Here is a 19,715-nt window from a genome sequence, read left to right as displayed (position 1 = left end):
TTAACTAAATTTAATTAAAGACATTGAAACGCACAGCACAGCCAAAATCTTTTTAACACATTTTATAAACCCTAAATTCTCAACAATTGACATGCGTTAAGTCTACAAGACACACATTGTTTGTACACTTGACTTGTACTCTCCCGTCGGCCGTCACTCCAAGACAGTGTAGATTTCCCAAGGCTAGTCTATTTTCATGCATCGCTGGAGTCTCATACATTTACGGCCAAATTGCTGTGACGATGTTTGTATTCTATTGATATGGAGTATTGAATATTTCGATTAGTTTGTATGGAATAATGTTTAAAGTATATTTGATGGAATTATTGAAAAATGGAATAATTCTAACCAAAATATGTTAAAATATTTATCTAGACTTGTATTTTAAAGAGCAATGATTCTGTTTGTTTTGTATGATTATAAATCATAACTTAAGAATCAAGTTTGACCAATTTCTATTTTAAATTCTTTCACCAGTAGAATCCTTTAAACATTAATAGGTAAAAGTCACACAGTTGCCAAATCTTTAAACTCATTATTACTACATAAATAACATACGAATCAGCAATTATCAATTCGTTCTCTACTATATCAGCAGAACTTAATGTACATAATTGAAACATTATACAGCATCTCACATTCAATATTAGCTCTCATCTCGTAATAAGCCTTGTTTCAACAACTTACCCCTTTACCCACATAATGCTTTTTGCGATACGACTCCTATGGGATCACATCGTAGCAAAACATATTCTAGGCTAAGAGCTGGACGCTCGATGGCTTTGTAAATTGAATAGCGTATCTGGGTTATTCTCTTGTCAAATAGATAGAAAGCATGAATAAATGATGACTCTATACTGGAACTCATTGAAGCTATTTAAAACTACTGAGTCTCTCTTATTTAGTGGATAATCATTATCATTAAAATTTTGGGCCTAAAAGTAGGAAAAAATTTTGCTTAGTAATAATAATATTTCGAATTCTGTTAAACTCTAGCTAAAGTAAAAAGAATGCCAACGAGTCAAAGTCTCTACGAAAAAACCCAAGGCAATGAATATATTCTGTAGTTAACTTTCAACAACCGAATCAACACAACCTAAACTCAATCTAACTAAACAACAAATTAATTGTAGAACTATACGGAAATTGCAATCAAGCCTTCACATCTGCACATTAATAATTTAACAGGATTTCCCAGTAAGTAATATGGTTAAATCTTAAGCAGCGGCTCTTTGTCTGTATTGTATTATAATGAATTATTTCCCTACCGTATGCGGCGTGTTATTTGTTTTATTACAACTCACGTTGGATTTAATGTTCCCAAGATTTCGAGCACAAGAAATTCACTGAAAATTATAAGGTATTCAGTCTAAGAAATTCCTTTACGCGACAGAAGTGAGGAATTTTTTCCGTAACAATTTTTTGAGTGGAGTTTTTATTGCCATTAAGGTATTGTTTATTATTGCTCGAAACACTGGAGATAATGTAAACTGAAGATACATGGCGCTAAAAACATAAACAGACGTTTATGGTATCTGAATAAGAAATAATATACTTGCATGTTATCATTTCGACAAAAGTCTGTACTTTCTAAATTGTTTTTCGTGCGAATTGACTGAAAGTTGTTATATTTTATTAAAAAGTTTTTGACTGTAGTTGTTAGTCTACACTAATATTATAAAGAGGAAAATTTTGTTTGTTTGTTTGTTTGATTGTAATGAATAGGCTCATAAACTACTGGACCGATTTTAAAAATTCTTTCACCATTCGAAAGCTACATTATCCACGAGTAACATAGGCTAGGTTTTATTCCGGAAATCCCACGGGAACGGGAACTATGCGGGTTTTTCTTTGAAAACGCGGGTGAAGCCGCAGGCGGAAAGCTAGTAGATAATAAAGAAGTAACTAGGTATCAGACCGTGTATTAAGTAAGTAATTATAACACTTACCTGTAGATGGGATGCTCAATACTGCGTTTTTCCTTTGTCTTTCCTACAAATCCCCTAGCAATTGCAAATATTCATTAACTATTGCAGTAAATTCCTCGCTCGTCCCAATAGAAACATCGAGAACATTCTAGAAGTTTTCCACAGCGATCCCTGTAATTGTGTAGCAGAAAACACTAGTTCGGTACTTGGTAGTTATGAAGGAAATTTGGAGAATATTGTTCCCCGCTGAGAGGTACACGCTGGCTTCAAAGCATTTCCAATATTCCATAAATGATCCTGCTTTAGATTGAATTCTGTCCAGCAATTATAACTTGCGAATGCGTTCAATGCAGTATATTATGTTCTTGATTATTTTAGTTAACGTTGAGTGTGTGGAATATTCGAGAAAATCGGTAAGCAAGTTTACGTTATTAATGCAGTCTGTGTTGATTAAGATGGAATTCGTGGAGTCTGGATATATCATATAATGAAGCTATATTATGATACTTTCCGACAACTAACGGTTAGTTCTAGTGTTTGGGTACATAATATTATGGATGTATTGTAGTAATTCCATGTTCCAAAGTGTAGCACATATTATCTGAATTATTTGGCTAATAAAAAGCACCCGAAATTCTTCGATACACAAAACTAAACACAATTCTATAAGAGCTTTATAATTTATTAAAGTACCCCCCGATACCTTAAATAGAAAGCCGCAAAGCAACAATCCTAATTCACATAACGCCTTACAACGCAATGAAGTGAAAACATGGAAATTGAATGAGTACACCGAAAGACGCTGTTTTCAAGGATTATCGCTGAGGGACTTTGAATAATCCTACTTTGATGTCCCCGCGTAATTTTGCCGCTCAAAATTTTAACGAAACTGCTAAGATACTTTATCGATGAAGCGAGATGTACTTGGAAATGAGATTGTTTTATGGAATCAGGCATTTTGTTTATTGTTTGAAATCGGTTATGTATACAGATTACAGATTAAATAAAAATTTTTATCTATGATACAGACTATAGTGAGCCCGCCATATTTTTCCACAGATAACAATTAATGGTTTTCTTTTTATAAAAAGTTTGTAAAAAGGAATTATATATTTTTTTCACTTTTCTTAGATCTAATAGTCATCAATGTTGAAATTCTGAACGTAAATAAAACAGAAAATTCCAGTAATAGTTTAATTATTAATTTCATTCCTAGAAAGTCTTGTACTAACAAACGAGAAAATTAAAGAAAAACTTGTGAGAAAACTATCGTTTCAATTGATGAAATTTAACAATTATTTTCCAGTAAAATAGAAATGGAAATTTTTAAAACATTGATCTAGTTCTTTCGTGAAATACAATTAAGTAAATTGAGTGATAAAGGATAAAGTTTTGCCAATTTAATAGATAGCTAATGTTATGATCTTAGTTATGATGAAAAAAAAAACTTTCTTAAGATGATAAACATTCTGAAAGAAGTTTTATAAAATATGTATTATAGAAGAAGAAACATACCACTGCACTGGTGAAAATATTTGACAATATCTTAGCATCTGTTAGCTCGGTCAACGGCTATAATAAAAAAAATCCCCGTATTCACCACACATTTAGTAACGGAACAGTTTATAAACATTTCGATATCTAGGTAAATAAAACATCATCCAGTATCAAAACCATGTAAAAGGTCGACTCAAAACACAAATTCGAGCACTCGTCAATCAAGGAATTATTAAATTCAGACGTGCCTTGTTCCTGCTCTTTATTAAAATTCCCTTCGCCTCCTTGCTTATATTAGTGCTACCTCCGTGGTGCGCTCACGTACCACGGTGACGAATTTTAGCGTTCTGAATAATAAGATTGCTCTGTTTTTGAGAATCTCGCTACTGGATTTCTTATTATTTGTAAAGGATATAGGTAAGGATTTGGAACAGCACATTTGACAGGCTGCTATTATTTTTTTCAACATTTTGTTTGTTAATTGCTTCTCTATAATAAAAATGTAACACAATTTGTATTAAGACTCAGATTAATATGTATCCAGTGTAATCTAGCTTCTCATCTTTTTATGAATATTTCCTCCCTCGATACACATAAATATAACACGTTCAACGAACAAGAATATCACAGAGATTCGACAAACGACTGGAAAATTTTCCTTGCAAAAATTCTAAACATTCCAGAATGTTCGAGAAGGTTTCCCTTTGTCGCTCACTTCAATCCTGAGCGTAAATTACTCTCATTAATTAGGCTCGTGAGGGCGACCAAAACATCGCCCGGAATATTAACCACCCACGAATGAGACGTCAAAATAATACGGCATATATATTTCGGCGCACAATTTGAAACTATATTGATGACTGTGGTTTAATTTTCTATGAAACGGGGTCCGTGTATACTGTATAAGATAAACCATGGGCCTTGCAGGGATTGTCAGTAATAATTCAGTAGTTATGTGTGTGTATGTACATGAGTGAATATTTTACTTTTGAATTGTCAGTCCAAAAAAGTCTGAGAACTCTTCAATTCTTCACAATAATATAATATGCTGGTGGTAAATGTTGTATTTTTGTTCGAACTTTTCATACGAATAATTTAATGGAGAATTGTTTACTTGTTTACTCATGCGTAACTACGTAACGACTACTACTACTATTTTGAAACTTATTATACCAATTTATATAATAACAGCGATTAAGTAAGATATTTTAGATATATCTCCCGACTCCCATATCATATTCAACTTCATTTAATATCATAAAATATTCAAAATATTATCCAAACCTCGAATTATTTCTTAGACAGAGTACCAACCTAAATAATACATTAATTACGTATTCTTACGTTAATTTCTAAAAACCCAAGACCATAAATTATATGAATTGTCATTTCATTCCAAAAATTATATTAAAGCGGGGCTCAGATCTTGATTTATATTACTTACCTGGCCTACATCTGTTGTCCTTGACGCAATTATTCCCGTTCTGTTCCAACTTTTACCACTTTATTACTATGTAATGAATATTTTCTTACTTTTACTTTAAGTTTTAGTTTTTCTGTATTGATTTATATGAAAGAAAGAAGTTTTTAAAGCGAATAATTTTTGTTAATGTCACAATAAGCTAAAAATTGGAATAAGGAATTTTGACAAATAATAGTCTACTAACGAGTTATCGATCTTATGCCTAATTGTTATGTTTCATAGAGACCTAACAGTTACTTTATTCCATTCTCAAATAATAATTAAACTAGATCTAGAACGTTCTAGACATTTTTCCCAAAGGCGCACTCACTATAATTTAACCAGTTTACAATACACACACTCACTTATTATTCCCTCCATTGACTTGCCTGTTCACTTGTCCCTTTAAAAGTCAGAATATAAAAGAATCCTAAAATGCTATTCACCTCGGACTTTGACCTATCCTTTGCACGTTCTATCGGCTGCAAATCTAACATTTTTCATATGAAAAAATATAACTAATATGAGCTTACTTTCGTATTCAGCCCACTCGCGTATCTAATTACACAGAGAACTTTATGGGGCTTTAGATGGCGGTTAATTATCTTTCCTATCTTATGTATAATATTTTTTAACCTTTCGTGATATAGACATATTTATTTTACTAGTGTTGTATGCTCTATTGTTTTAGGTGTTTAATAGTTTTGTTCGTTTTATATTAAAATAAGTAATGATATTTAACGTCCGAGATAATTAAGAGTTATTAGATTTAATTTAAATTATTTATATAAATAATCAACATTGTTCTAATCATAAATCTAATTAATTACTATATAATTTATTAAATACATTTAGTTAATTTTCGTCATTAATCCGCATGTAGGAGTTTCTTTTAAACTAAAACGATGTTGAAACTTCACCTTATATTATGTTGTAAAATGTATTAATAATTACAAAATTACAGTTTCAAAGGTTTCGTATAATCTATACATATAATAAATCTGTAGAAGGGTCAATTCTGTACATTGAAAATATTGAAAAAATAACTAGCAGGGGGTGTTACTGGATCGATACCAAACCCAAATATGTGATTAAAAAAATTTTTGTCTATCTGTCTGTCTGTCTGTCTGTATGTGAAGACATCACGTGAAAACTACCGGTTCGATTTCGATGAAACTTGGTATAATTATACCTTGTTATCCTGGGCGTAAAATAGGATACTTTTTATCCTGGAAAAATACGTAGAAAAAAATTAATCTCAATTTTTCAGTTATCCATAGACGTTGTTCTGTAGTAGGTACCGCGAACACACGTTGCGTATTATTATAGACCTAGCCGTATTTGGGTCCAATAGATATTTATAAGATGTCATTGTCCGAGTTATCGGTCAATTAACTAAAGCTGGCATGTTCACAGTACTCACACTTATGCAATTTCACTTACAGTATGTTCAAAAATAAATGCGACTCTAGTTTCATTTTAGAAAATATTAAAGTTTTAGACTGGCTTGCATATTCGCTCGTCTTTTAATTCTATTGAATATGCTTAGGATATGTCACAACTAAGCGCTCTAAAAGATTTTCCGCAAAATTTAATTACGGATCAACAACTTTACGAACACTTCCAAAGAACACATACCGCAATAAGACATTGGTATTCAATTTTAAGTAAGAACAACCGATATCGTTTGTAAATTAATGTAAATGGTGATAACTCTGATTATTAATTAGTAATTTGATTTTTGAAAAAAAAAAAATGCCGATTTTAGTCAAAATTTATATTTTTCTAACAAGATCCTTATCATCCAAAGGAGGATGACCACGGGTGGTATCGGTAAAATTTGAGTTGTGCCACGTATTTGTGATATTGTTAATTCCTATTTGTATTTGTAATGATCATATGTATCACTATTAAGTCTTAATTATACCGGATAAATTGAAATAATATAAAAAGTTTGTGTTTTGAAACATGTATGACCACATATGGAATCGGTAAAATACTAATTGTGTCACGTGTTCGTGATATTGTTAATTCCTATTTGTATTTATAATGATCATATTTATCACTATTAAGTCGTAATTATACCACATAAATAGAAATAAAAGTAAAAGCTTTTGTTTTGACACATATATCTATCTCTCTTGCAAGCGTCCTGCGTCTTATGTCATAGTTTCTATTTGAAATGAATCTTGAATGAATGTGTTCGACGCAATGTTCGACGTAATTTATTTTGAAATAGGTAATGTTTATTACGATTTACTTTTCACATTTTTCTTGTAAATTGAAATATTACCTATGTAATAAATGTAAAACTTAACGTTCATCGTTAGTTTAAACTCGATAAAGTATTTTTTTGAAGTGTTGAATAAAACTATTGTTTTATTTTTATTGTCGCGAACTGCGGATTATTTATGTAAAAACTTTAATCGTTTCTAAAAGTACTAACATCAAGCGTTAAATTGAGCTATATTTCATCTTGACACAATAAGTTTGATTGCGATACCAAGTGCCATAGTCACTTGGGCAATCTCCAAATCCAACTTGGTGAGAAAAACTGACATTTCTAATGAAAATGAACAAAAAATTAAATGATTTTATTAAATACTTTAAAATAGTATATAATTCTTCCATTTACTGTATCACAAAATTCTTCATAGATTTTTAGATATTCGTACTACACCAATTACATCACCCTGTATTTATAAACAATTGCAAAATATGACACATACATAGGCCGGGAGATACTGACACAAAATTTCGGGTCATTTGTAACAGAATGGCGGTTCTACAGAGGTCTTATTACGCAATGACAAAAAGAAAAATGATGGTCAGAACGCTGGTACCGGCGGACTAGTCGCGTGGGCGTAAGTCACACTCGTCGGATAAGTAAGACCCCTCTAGACCGCCATCCTGTTACAAATGACCCGAAATTTTGTGTCAGTATCTCCCGGCCTAACATGTGCAATGTGTAAATGTGTTGACGTTCCAGCTCTTCTTAATATACTTATACTCAAAATGGAGAAATAAACCATGAACCATCCACGCAAAGACCGACATCCGCGCGGACGGAGTCGCGGGCGGAAGCTAGTAATGTAATAAACGTGCAAAATTAAATAATCATGTAGATTTAATTAATCTTATATAAAAATGAATCGCAAAATGTGTCGGTAAGCGCATAACTCGAGAACGGCTGAACCGATTTCGATAATTCTTTTTTTATTATATTTCTTGAAGTACGAGGATGAATCTTATGTAGAGAAAACGTAAACATGTACCACGGGCGAAGCCGGGGCGGACCGCTTGTATTAATTAAATCTATAATATAAAAATGAATCCCAAAATGTGTTGGTAAGCGCATAACTCGAGAACGGCTGAACCGATTTCGATAATTCTTTTTTTATTATATTCCTTGAAGTACGAGGATGGTTCTTATATAGAGAAAACGTTAATATGTACCACGGGCGAAGCCGGGGCGGACCGCTAGTATTTAATAAATATGCTGGATTAAACTACCAAATAGTTTTCATAGCAAATTCACACTACACTCGGGAAAAGTCTATGCAAAATTGAAAATAATAATCCAGTTGATATAGAAAGTAGATTGCAATGAATTCTCAAGAGTGAAACCACAAAACATGGGTTATTTTCCTCAAAGATTTTCCTTACCCACTTTACCTATTATATAAAACCGTAAAGATATTATTTGATAAAACCGAGTATCTCAGACAATATTATCATAAAACAGATGGACATAATTCTATTATTTTTCCCTTGAAATCTAATTCAAAATGTAAGGCACGTGTATGTCATATACAATAATGTGTAATTTCCTAAAGTATAGATGTTATTTTATTAACGAATTAAAAAAAAAATATAGCCCGATAAGGCTCTTAATTATTGCCTGTATCCTTCCTGTATCATATTGATTCTTACTTACTTTTCATAAAGTAATATACAATAAACAATGAATGGCAGGGTTTTTTCACATAATTACTATGATCGTCAACGTTTCCTTTTTAAAATAAGAAAATAATTGATTAAAAATTTCATAAAATTTGCCATGCTGAATGCTGATACATAAAAAACTCTCTACCAATCAGTCCAACAACCATTTGCCAAAAAATATTAAACAGTCTCAACACTTTTCAATTGCCAAAAAATATTGATCATTTTAAATTTCCTCTTACCTTGTGGAACACCAAACTGCACACATAATTCACAAAATAACGTACCTTTCCTTGAGGATTTCCGATAGTTATTTCTACCTGAGCGGCACCCTGCGGCCTTCCTGATGATCTCCTATTATTATCCGGTACACTCTAATCGACACTCACGATTCAATTTATACTCCTTTCAGCCGGAATTGATTCACTGAGATTTTCCGTTGATGAAGTAATGCGCTTAGGATTAAGGTGTTCTTAAATAGATATCAAATTTGAAGTAAGCGCTAACGGTAGATTTTGCAAGGTCTCCTTGTCGCTGAAAGGATTTCTAAACTATTATAATAATATGGTACATTTTTTTATTATAACAATAATATTATGCTTATCTAGATGACAACAGTAACGGGTAGATTCGATTAGTATTTACGAATACCTAGTAATTTTAAAGTATTATGTTTTGACATATGAACACTTTTCATTTTTGCCTCGTTGTTCAAATGTGTATGATTTTGAATGTATTTAGTTCACTTCGTAAAAATAGCTTCCTGCTTTCGACATAATTTTGTCTTTTACAAACATACTTTGACTTTCATAAGCACCAACACAAGACAGATAAAGTAATATGTCCAACACAAAACGAGAGAAACTAAAGCCTATTTCCATGTTCAAACTAAGCCGGAACGTTTTAACTTTGAAGTCGTCTGTAGAGAGAAACAAGGTCGTTTGTAAGGCTGCGGTTAGAGTGTGAGAGCAAGCGATAAGATACAAAAACTTTTTATTCTAATGTTAATATACTAATGGTTCTCTATTCCGGCACAGTGTGAGGTTGGACGTGAAAGCAGCTCTTGAGTGCTTATTATATGTTCTGTTCTGTACTGTTTTATACTGTGAATTGTCCTCAAAATTACGTGATTAAATATTATTGTAAACACTACGTATACTCTACTACGTAAATAACTTATAACCACTTTTCATTCGTTTCAAACTATATTATTAAGTGTTACCAAACATATTTTATACTAGCTTCCGCCCGCGACTCCGTCCGCGCGGATGTCGGTCTTCGCGTGGATGGTTTATTTCTCCATTTTGAGTAACTCTGACTATGATATCTTATAAATATCTATTGGACCCAAATACGGCTAGGCCTATAATAATACGCAACGTCTGTTCGCGGTTCTACAGAACAACGTCTATGGATAAAACTGAAAAATTAAGATTAATTTTTTTTCTACGTATTTTTTCAGGATAATAAGTATCCTATTTTACGCCCAGGATAATAAGGTATAATTATACCAAGTTTCATCGAAATCGAACCGTTAGTTTTCACGTGATGCCTGAACATACAGACAGACAGACAGACAGACAAAAATTCTTTTAAACACATATTTGGGTTTGGTGTCGATCCAGTAACACCACCTGGTATTTATTTTTTCAATATTTTCAATGTACAGAATTGACCCTTCTACAGATTTATTATATGTATAGATATTATAAAAAAAAGGTTCTACTAAACCGTAATTTGCCGTAAAATTTTTTTGACGATCAGCTTATAATCTTAATCGCTTTGGAATAGATTATTATATAAACTTTTCATAATTTTTCAGTATTCTCATAAATATATAGTGACATGGAATTTGAATGAACAATCCAATAATGTAAAATTAATTAGGTATATACTAATGCAGCAATATATTGTTATTGCTACTACCTCTATAAACACAATCTAAGTATTCAGACGCAATACTTTATCAAATTAAATTCCATTCACACATTTATTATCGCTTCAACTCATATTTGGTAAAAAGGGTCTTGAATTATTTATTCATTAATGTTTAATTTTAATGTTTCAAACATTATTGTTTCTGATAATAAAAAAAAAATAAAAAAAATTACTTATACATTTACGATTAATAAAAAATAAGAGGAGTATACGTAAAAATAAAAAAAAATTACATTTACATTTACAAACTCTACTTTCTGATTATTTTGTTTATATTGAAAAATTATATTGATGTAGAGTTCCTTAACTACTCAACTACTAAAGCAAAAAAAGATGCAATGATTAATTTCACGTAAAGTATTAGATTAACTATTTATTTTACAACAATCGTATTAGTAACTAGCGGTCCGCCCTGGCTTCGCCCGTGGTACATGTTAATGTTTTCTTTCCATATGAACCATCCTCGGAATATTATAAAAAAAGAATTATCGAAATTGGTCCACCCGTTCGCGCGTGATGACCAAGGAAAACGGGTTTCATTTTTATATACATAATACTAGTGGTCCGCCCCGGCTTCTCCCGTGGTACACATGAAAAATAGATGTTGGCCGATTCTCAGACTTACCCGATATGCACAGAAAATTTCATGAGAATCGGTCCAGCCGTTTTGGAGGAGTATGGTAACTAACATTGTGACACGGGAATTTTATATATAAGATATAGAACATAGATACAAACCAAAGAACTATAAACGTGGCAGCTAGAACTCACGTCAAAAAAAATTGTAAAACAACAAAAAAACAAGACCATAATGTAACTGTTTTTAAACGGACTGACAAAGCGACGGGCTGACAATAGTCACGGGAAATTTTGTATTTTCAATTCTCACAAAGCTTCTTTCGTATTGCCGGTTTAAAATGTCCTTTTAATTTTAGATACATTCGAATAGGAAATAGAATTCGAAGCGAATTTCTTTTTGCAAACGGGTAGATCCACTTTTCTGCTTTATGAGTTGAATATCAGTAAAACTACTAAAGATAGTCACATCATAAGCGAGATCATCACATGCAGTTTGATTTTAAATTTCAGATCTAATTAGGTGTTTTGGAATATTATTTAAGTAACTTTAGTTTCAAGGCAACCTAAAGTATTAGTTAATAAGTAAATAGAGATATGAAGAAACATGAGAATCTTTGAATTTATATTGGAATAATTATTCCGGATATATTTTACTATTGAAACCCAAAATTCGTCATTATTTATTTATTTTATTTCATACTAGTGGTCCGCCCGGCTTCGCCCGTGGTACATATTTCGCAATAAAAGGTAGCCTATGTCCTTTCTCGGGTATCAAAATATCTCCATACCAAATTTCACGCAAATTGGTTCAGTAGTTTAGGCGTGATTGAGTAACAGACAGACAGACAGACAGAGTTACTTTCGCATTTATAATATTAGTATGGATAAGCTAAAACCGCAAAATACTTCCTCCTTTACATACTATATTACAATTTACAAGCAAACACAGTAATCTTAATAAAGACAACTCTAATCACACGGCATCACACCGTCACTGCTTCTAAATCTCCACCACTTATCTTTAATAATTAGACAGGCTTTTGTTAAAAGAAATAACCCAGCCTTCAGAGTACCAGCCTTTGTCCAACGAGGATCTTTTATAGAACGCAGTTAATGGGCATCCCTTTGTGTATATAATCATATTCCCCTAAACAGGGCCCTTAGCCTGGTACTTGTTTTAAAAAGGTTTGCGCTTTATTTGTTAGAAAACGGGGAAGTTAATACTAATTCATAGTTGTTTTGATGTTTCCTCTAGCTCTGAATGTACCAAAAAATATTATTATTCATCTTTATCCTCTATCTAAGTGTTAATAATTGTATATTTTATATCCTTCTTGTACATAAACAATATATAAAAGGTTACTTAACGTACAGTAATTTTTATTTCCTCGATATAATTGTATAATCTATAATAATATTCGTAAAAAGTTCAAAATTACAATAACTTATATTTCGTAGGAGAACAGCTTAAATATTTTTTTTTTTTTTTTTTTTTATATAAGCGGAGGCAACAGAGCAGACGCGTCACCTGATGGAAAGTGTACTGCGTCGCCCATACGCACCAGCAATGCTAGGGACATTATCAGTGCGTTGCCGGCCTTTAAGATAGGAGTACGCTCTTTTCTTGAAGGTCCCTAAGTCGTAACCAGCTTAAATAACAAATTAATTAATAAAATCTTATAAAAGATTCATATCTATCTTATTTAACAATTATTTATACGGTTTCCATCAGGTCTTCTATTTAGTTAAGCATATTTTATGAGTATAATATGCGAAATATTGCAAACATATGAAACTTTCTCTCTCAGCTCAGACTAATTGGACCCGTTTTCAATATCGCAAATGTATGAAATTGCAATAATTCCCGCTGTTCTATTTTTGCGTTAAAAAGCATTTCATGTCAGCAAAATTATGCTAAGTTCACGTAAGATCGTTTCGGTTTAAGCGTTTTTAGTTTACATCCCGGTTTACGATTGTAGTACTCAATACAAGACTACTTACTCAGCTTAAAATGTATGTTTTTAAATGAGACTGGCAAATGTTTCTGTCGCTGCGAGAAATAACCTATTAGGAAATTTTCCATGAACAAATCGATGTTTAAATTTTAGTGTTGCATACCTACTTTTAAGCAAGGAAAAATTTGTATAGGAATTATTATAAAATTACAAGACATATAAAATGAAACATACCAAATATTTAAGTTGGTATCAACGCTTTTGCTGATTTTAATGATGCTGGATATTCCACTTAAAAGGAATAATTTTGAAACACTTTCCCTTTTGTAAGTACTGCTTGTAGGTAATACAAGGTTTACAAAAGCCTTCTCCGATAAATTAATTATATTTTTCAATTCGTATTTATAGTTTTTCTAATTACCTCATACATCAAAACAAACTCTTCAGTTTCATAGTGCATACAATATATAAATCTCCAACCACTTAACCCTCCAGGACCGACCGCTCGCGCACAACGCGACAGCTCGCGTGTTTCACAGCAACCAGAGCCTGGTGCTGCAGAAGGTGACGAGGCAAAGCAGCGGCAGGTACGCGTGCTCCGCTCTCAATGGGGAGGGCGAGACCGTGTCCAACGAACTGCATTTTAGGGTTAAATGTGAGTATTGGAACGTAGTAGATAGACAGATATACGACTGCATTTTAGGGTTATCTAAGGAAGGTAAATTGCACATGATGAAATACATGGTACAATACAAAGCTTCTTACAACGTGATGTTATTATAGTATTAGAAGATGTAAGTAATCGTACATAGTAGTATTTCGTTGTAATTAATATGTTGAATAATTTTATGTGACTGTTTGGTATTAAGTTACAATTTTGTTGTGCCAATGTTGGTGTCATTTTGGGGAAGCAATTATATTAAATTTTGACTCTGGTTTTTTGATGATATTCTAATTGATACAGTTTTTCATATCATGTCATAATATGTTATGTGCATTTATTTATATACTAGCTGTGCCGCGCGGTTTCATTCGCGTGGCTCCGCTCCTGTTGATCTTTGCGTGATGATATATACGCCTATAGCTTTCCTCGATAAATGGGCTATCCAACACCGAAAGAATTTTTCAAATCGGACCAGTAGTTCCCGAGATTAGCGCGTTCAAACAAACTCTTCAGCTTTATAATATTAGTATAGATATGTATTTTTATCTTTAATATTATAAAAATGTAGAACCAACTGCATTTCTGGTACATACATTATAAATTAACACTCATCCTATGCAAAGCGAATTTAATTCACTTATTATCAATCACATATTCTCCCAAAACAAGACATCCCGTCCCGTCGATCCCAATTTGTCACTATACGAATGCACCCGCCTTAAACGTCTAAATTCCGAAAATATCTGAATACGGCTTGTTCCGCCCAAATCGCGAACACAATCATAGAATTTCATTCGCGTGGAGGCCTGTTTTGAAAAACCCCGGTTCATTTAAACTTGGAACTCATTCGAAACAATCAGTTGGAACCAACAATGGCGCCTCAGGATTTATTAAGGCACGGACATATAAATTATAATTATCATAAACGCGGAGTCATTCCTGCTAATATAGAGGTAGTAACGATAATTGTTGGTGAGATATTGTTATATTTTTGTGTTCAAGGGATGGTGGATTTCATAATTATAAGAAACCTTGAAGGACTTTTAACTCCGTAAACGACGCTATCTCGAAACGCAGTAAGAATAAGAACGAAAGAGCACACGTGTATATATCATATACATGATTGTATGATAATAATAGTGGTCAATAATCACGTAAACCATCTTAAAGAAAAATAGGTACCTATGTCTTTTATACATGAAGTTAGGATTAGTGCAGTAAATGAAATCAATGTAGAATGGACTCCGGAAATATAACAAGGTAGCTTTTATCTATTTTCATATATTTATGATCTACTACAACCCTAAAAACTATATTTACACATAATATAGATATTTATTAATACTATCCCAAAATTGTGGAATCTTCCCTTTACCTTCAAATACATACAAATATTCAGTCCAATAAATGTTTCCAGCTGAATTTAGATTTAATTGAACTGCAGTATTGTAAACAGAACAGTATTGAATTTGATTGGAATTTCAGTTCGTAATGCACTAATTAAGCTGATGAGAATTATACGTCCTGCAGCCTTCGCAATAGATTTCAATATATTCAAATGTTGTAGAAGTATCCAGAAATAGATTTGAATAGAGATGGAGATATTTATATGTTAGAAACTTCTAGAAGCTTTACATCGACTTACTTATTGTCTGTTGGTTAATAGGATGCGCCACAATAAATAGATTTTAAACAGTGTTATAAGTAACGTTGTAACTTTTCAATAATCTGTAGATATGGTCCTGAATATACTTACGAGCTAATCCAATTGTTAATCTATCTATTGTAATAGTTTTATGAAAATCAATTTTTTTGTAAAATTTAAAATTTAGATGTCAGTATTAAAAACTTCCGTATATGAGGTTTGGTATTAGATTCTCAATGTTTTGGCAAGCCTAAGAGAATAAGGTATTCGTATAATTGTATCTTAGATTACAAATTTGTACATTTACTTAAGTAATGTTGAGATATTATAGAAAATAATCGCGTACTAAAGAAGTATATAAATTATCTATACATATAATAAATCTGTAGAAGGGTCAATTCTGTACATTGAAAATATTGAAAAAATAAATAGCAGGGGGTGTTACTGGATCGATACCAAACCCAAATATGTGTTTAAAAAAATTTTTGTCTGTCTGTCTGTCTGTATGTGAAGGCATCACGTGAAAACTAGCGGTTAGATTTCGATGAAACTTGGTATAATTATACCTTATTATCCTGGGCGTAAAATAGGATACTTTTTATCCTGGAAAAATACGTAGAAAAAAAATAATCTTAATTTTTCAGTTTTATCCATAGACGTTGTTCCGTAGAACCGCGAACACACGTTGCGTATTATTATAGGCCTAGCCGTATTTGGGAATTGGGTCCAATAGATATTTATAAGATGTTATTGTCAGAGGTACTCAAAATGGATAAATAAACCATCCACGCGAAGACCGACATCCGCGCGGACGGAGTCGCGGGCGGAAGCTAGTCACAAATATGTGTGTTAATCTCAAAAGCAACATAAATTATAAAATACTACTCTGAAATGATTGCTGGAACGGTACAAATACACATTTCTCAGAAGTTTATCCTTTACGCTTCATATTTTAGCTCTCGATTTATTGAAATATTATTAAAATGTGATTACAGGCGCCTTCATGTGAATAATGATGATAACTCGTAGAATTTCTCACTGCACGTTTATATTTTACTGACATTCAAGAAGACGCGTTAAGGATAATGTTTTTTTTTTATCCTTGTTCGATATTTATGAGGTACATATCCTATCCTACTAATCCTACTAATATTATAAATGTGAAAGTTTGTGAGGATGGATGTGTATGTGTATGTTTGTTACTCTTTCACGCAAATACTACTGAACCGTTTACAATGAAATTTAGCATAGATGAAGAGAGTAACTTAGATTAACACATAAAATAGGTTTTATCTCGGATATCCCACAGGAACGGGAACTATGCGGGTTTTTCTTTCAAAACGCGGGCGAAGCCGCGGGCAGAAAGCTAGTTATTTTCAAATTTGTAAATCGGTTAAAAATTCAATTTTAATATAAACTAACTATTTGTCCCGGCTCCGGCATACATTTTTCTCATAGTCTTTAACATTTTGTACGTCCTTTCGATTTGAGATTCGTATTATCCTTCCTTAAATTTTTTTCTCTGTTCAAATTCAAAATTATTTAATGATTTCGTAATCTTTACTGACTTCAGTACATAGTATTAATTTACCACTTTCGTTCTAATTTTAGTAATACTAAAAGGGAATTATTAATGTTTACGAAAACCGTAATAAATCTGCAAAATTTAAATTCATAGATAAACTAACTTGAAGACGATCATTAAAACTTGTCGATGAAACTTGTATCGTTTATCGCAACTAACGCAAATTTCACATCGTTAACTTTGAAGGTTTTTGTTAGTGCGTGTAGAGCTCTCGAACATTCGACCTATATAATTTCAATGTCATTTTTAAAATTCAAACCAAATATTCAGCAAAAATTTTACAGTGAACTTTGAATCGTCGTAATACATAATAATATAATTTATATACAATATCCGAAAGTTTATATAAAGAAAAACCGACAAGAAACTCTGTACCTACTTTCATTATAATTTTAAGTTTTAATTTTTCATACAAATTAAAAATGTTGCAAAAGAGCTGTCAACCTATGATTACTGTACGGCGCGAAATTATCCCTAAGACATGGCTTAATAGCGATAGATGTACAGAAACAAGCAAAACATGACTCCTTAAAACAATATACCTACAAACAAATTCAGCACACAAAGTGCACTTGCAATACTTTTCTCACCAACTTTCATCTTAATTACACTGTCACTGTTATATCTAACGTAAATTAACTATTGACTGCAGGCCCCAGGTGCCTGGTGACGTCACACCCGCGTCCCAAGACGAAACAAGACAGGAATTTTTAATGGACCCATAGCGGGAAATGTTGCAATAAATTTCTGCTCCGAAAGAAAATTGTTTCGGAATGAAGTTGCGACTTGCGACTTGAGCTTTTGTTTCAATTTAAAATGTCGCTTAAATTGTAATGTTAGTGAGGGTTAAGTGTACACTTAAGACAACTTAAGATGTGTTCTATTGGATTGTTGAATCGATTGTTACAGATGGAAACGTGAGTTTTATAATTTGTGGTTTAGTTCCGATAAAGTGTCTTGCTTGTTATCGTAGGTAATCGATAGAACATTTTTTCAGTTACATTTAATATTATTTCGCTTCTTTCAGCGGTAAGTCGTTACGGAAATATGTAATTGATAATAACGTACAAATGAATGAATATTATATATTTTACAAAATATCCATGTTATCACCGCTGCAGACATGATCAAACAATATTTTATTACGTCTCTTCTAGAACTGTCTTACTTCTATAATATTTTCAATAAAAATACTTCTTATAGCCAGATATAATCAAATTACTCTCGAATGAAACTTTAATTTCGAACAGTGTTTATATTTAACCTTATACGCTATTTATAACATAAATTGCTTTCCGCCCGCGGCTTCGCCCGCTTTTTTACAGAAAAACCCGCATAGTTCCCGTTCCCTTGGTATTTCCGGGATAAAACCTATCCTATGTGTTAAGCAATCCAAGTTACCCTCTATATGTGTGCTAAATTTCATTTTAATCGGTTCAGTTGTATTTGCGTGAAAGAGTAACAAACATACACACACACACATCCATCCTCACAAACTTTCGCATTTATAATATTAGTAGGATAGGATTTTAAAGGCTCCGAATCCGCAGGTGCTCATTCAGTACCTAGTATATTATTAATCACGACTCGACCACGTGCGTAATTACTGTACCCATTTACGAAATTCTAATTATATACGTCCATACGTCATGGTGGTTAATTATCTAGTATTAAAGGGTTTTAGTTAATCTTTAAATTATTTGAGGTTAGGATTTGGATGGATTTGCCTTGGATACCGTTTTTATGAGCCATTTTATTTATACTATATACTATTACGATAACAGGAGATTAACTTGGAATTTTAAACTAGTTTATATTTGTACAAAGGATCAGTATACAAGTAAAATTAGTAATGCACACTCGCAATATGTACCTACTTAGAATTGTATTTGCTTAATATTTACAATACCTTTACGATTTTCCAATATAGAATAGAGTTTCAGATTTCCTTTACTATTATCAATTCTATTTTAAATTATAATATGCTTTTAATACACAGATGAATTTACAATTCTAGAAAGAATGTATTTTAATTCTACTTTACACAATTCTGCATTAAAATGTTATGCTTTTTATAAAGAGACGAATTTGCAATTCACATAATGCATAATCTAGTTACTAGTACATCATTTCAATCATATCTAATTCATAAATTAATTCACAACTGTGCCACACATTTTATATCAAGCCCAATCTCCACTAGCGATATTTCGTTTAAAAATCCGTATATGTATGTCCGAACAAGGCTCCGGTTTGTCCCAATAAACAATGGCAATGTTTCGGAATCGGAACCAATATTTGCGCCGAAACTCACAGCTTACACTGGAATAAAAAAGCGCATGATCCCAACAGCTGTCCTTTTCACATTGCTTTTTTTCTAGGTTTAACATTTGTGCAACTTTTTTCGGGGGAAAACATTAAAATGTTTAATATTTTAAAAAATAACAAGGTAGAATTGAATAATAATGTGTAGGTATTCAGGTACATAGATACTAGGTAAAATAGATGCTACAATAT

General features: G+C 32.2%; 1 protein-coding gene across 1 annotated transcript in view; it reads left to right on the top strand.

Moving 5' to 3' along the window:
• LOC123706163 (nephrin) overlaps positions 1-19,715 on the top strand; it is a 373,060-nt gene that overhangs the window by 302,104 nt on the left and 51,241 nt on the right. The window contains exon 10 of the mRNA XM_045655331.1: positions 13,800-13,959. Within this exon, the coding sequence (XP_045511287.1) occupies positions 13,800-13,959 (160 nt within the window). The remainder of the gene's footprint in view (positions 1-13,799; positions 13,960-19,715) is intronic.

This window comes from Colias croceus, chromosome 3 (genome assembly GCF_905220415.1).
Source record: "Colias croceus chromosome 3, ilColCroc2.1".
Taxonomy (NCBI): domain Eukaryota; kingdom Metazoa; phylum Arthropoda; class Insecta; order Lepidoptera; family Pieridae; genus Colias; species Colias croceus.
Note: the sequence above shows the minus strand (reverse complement) of the source record. Positions and strands in the feature narration are given on the sequence as shown.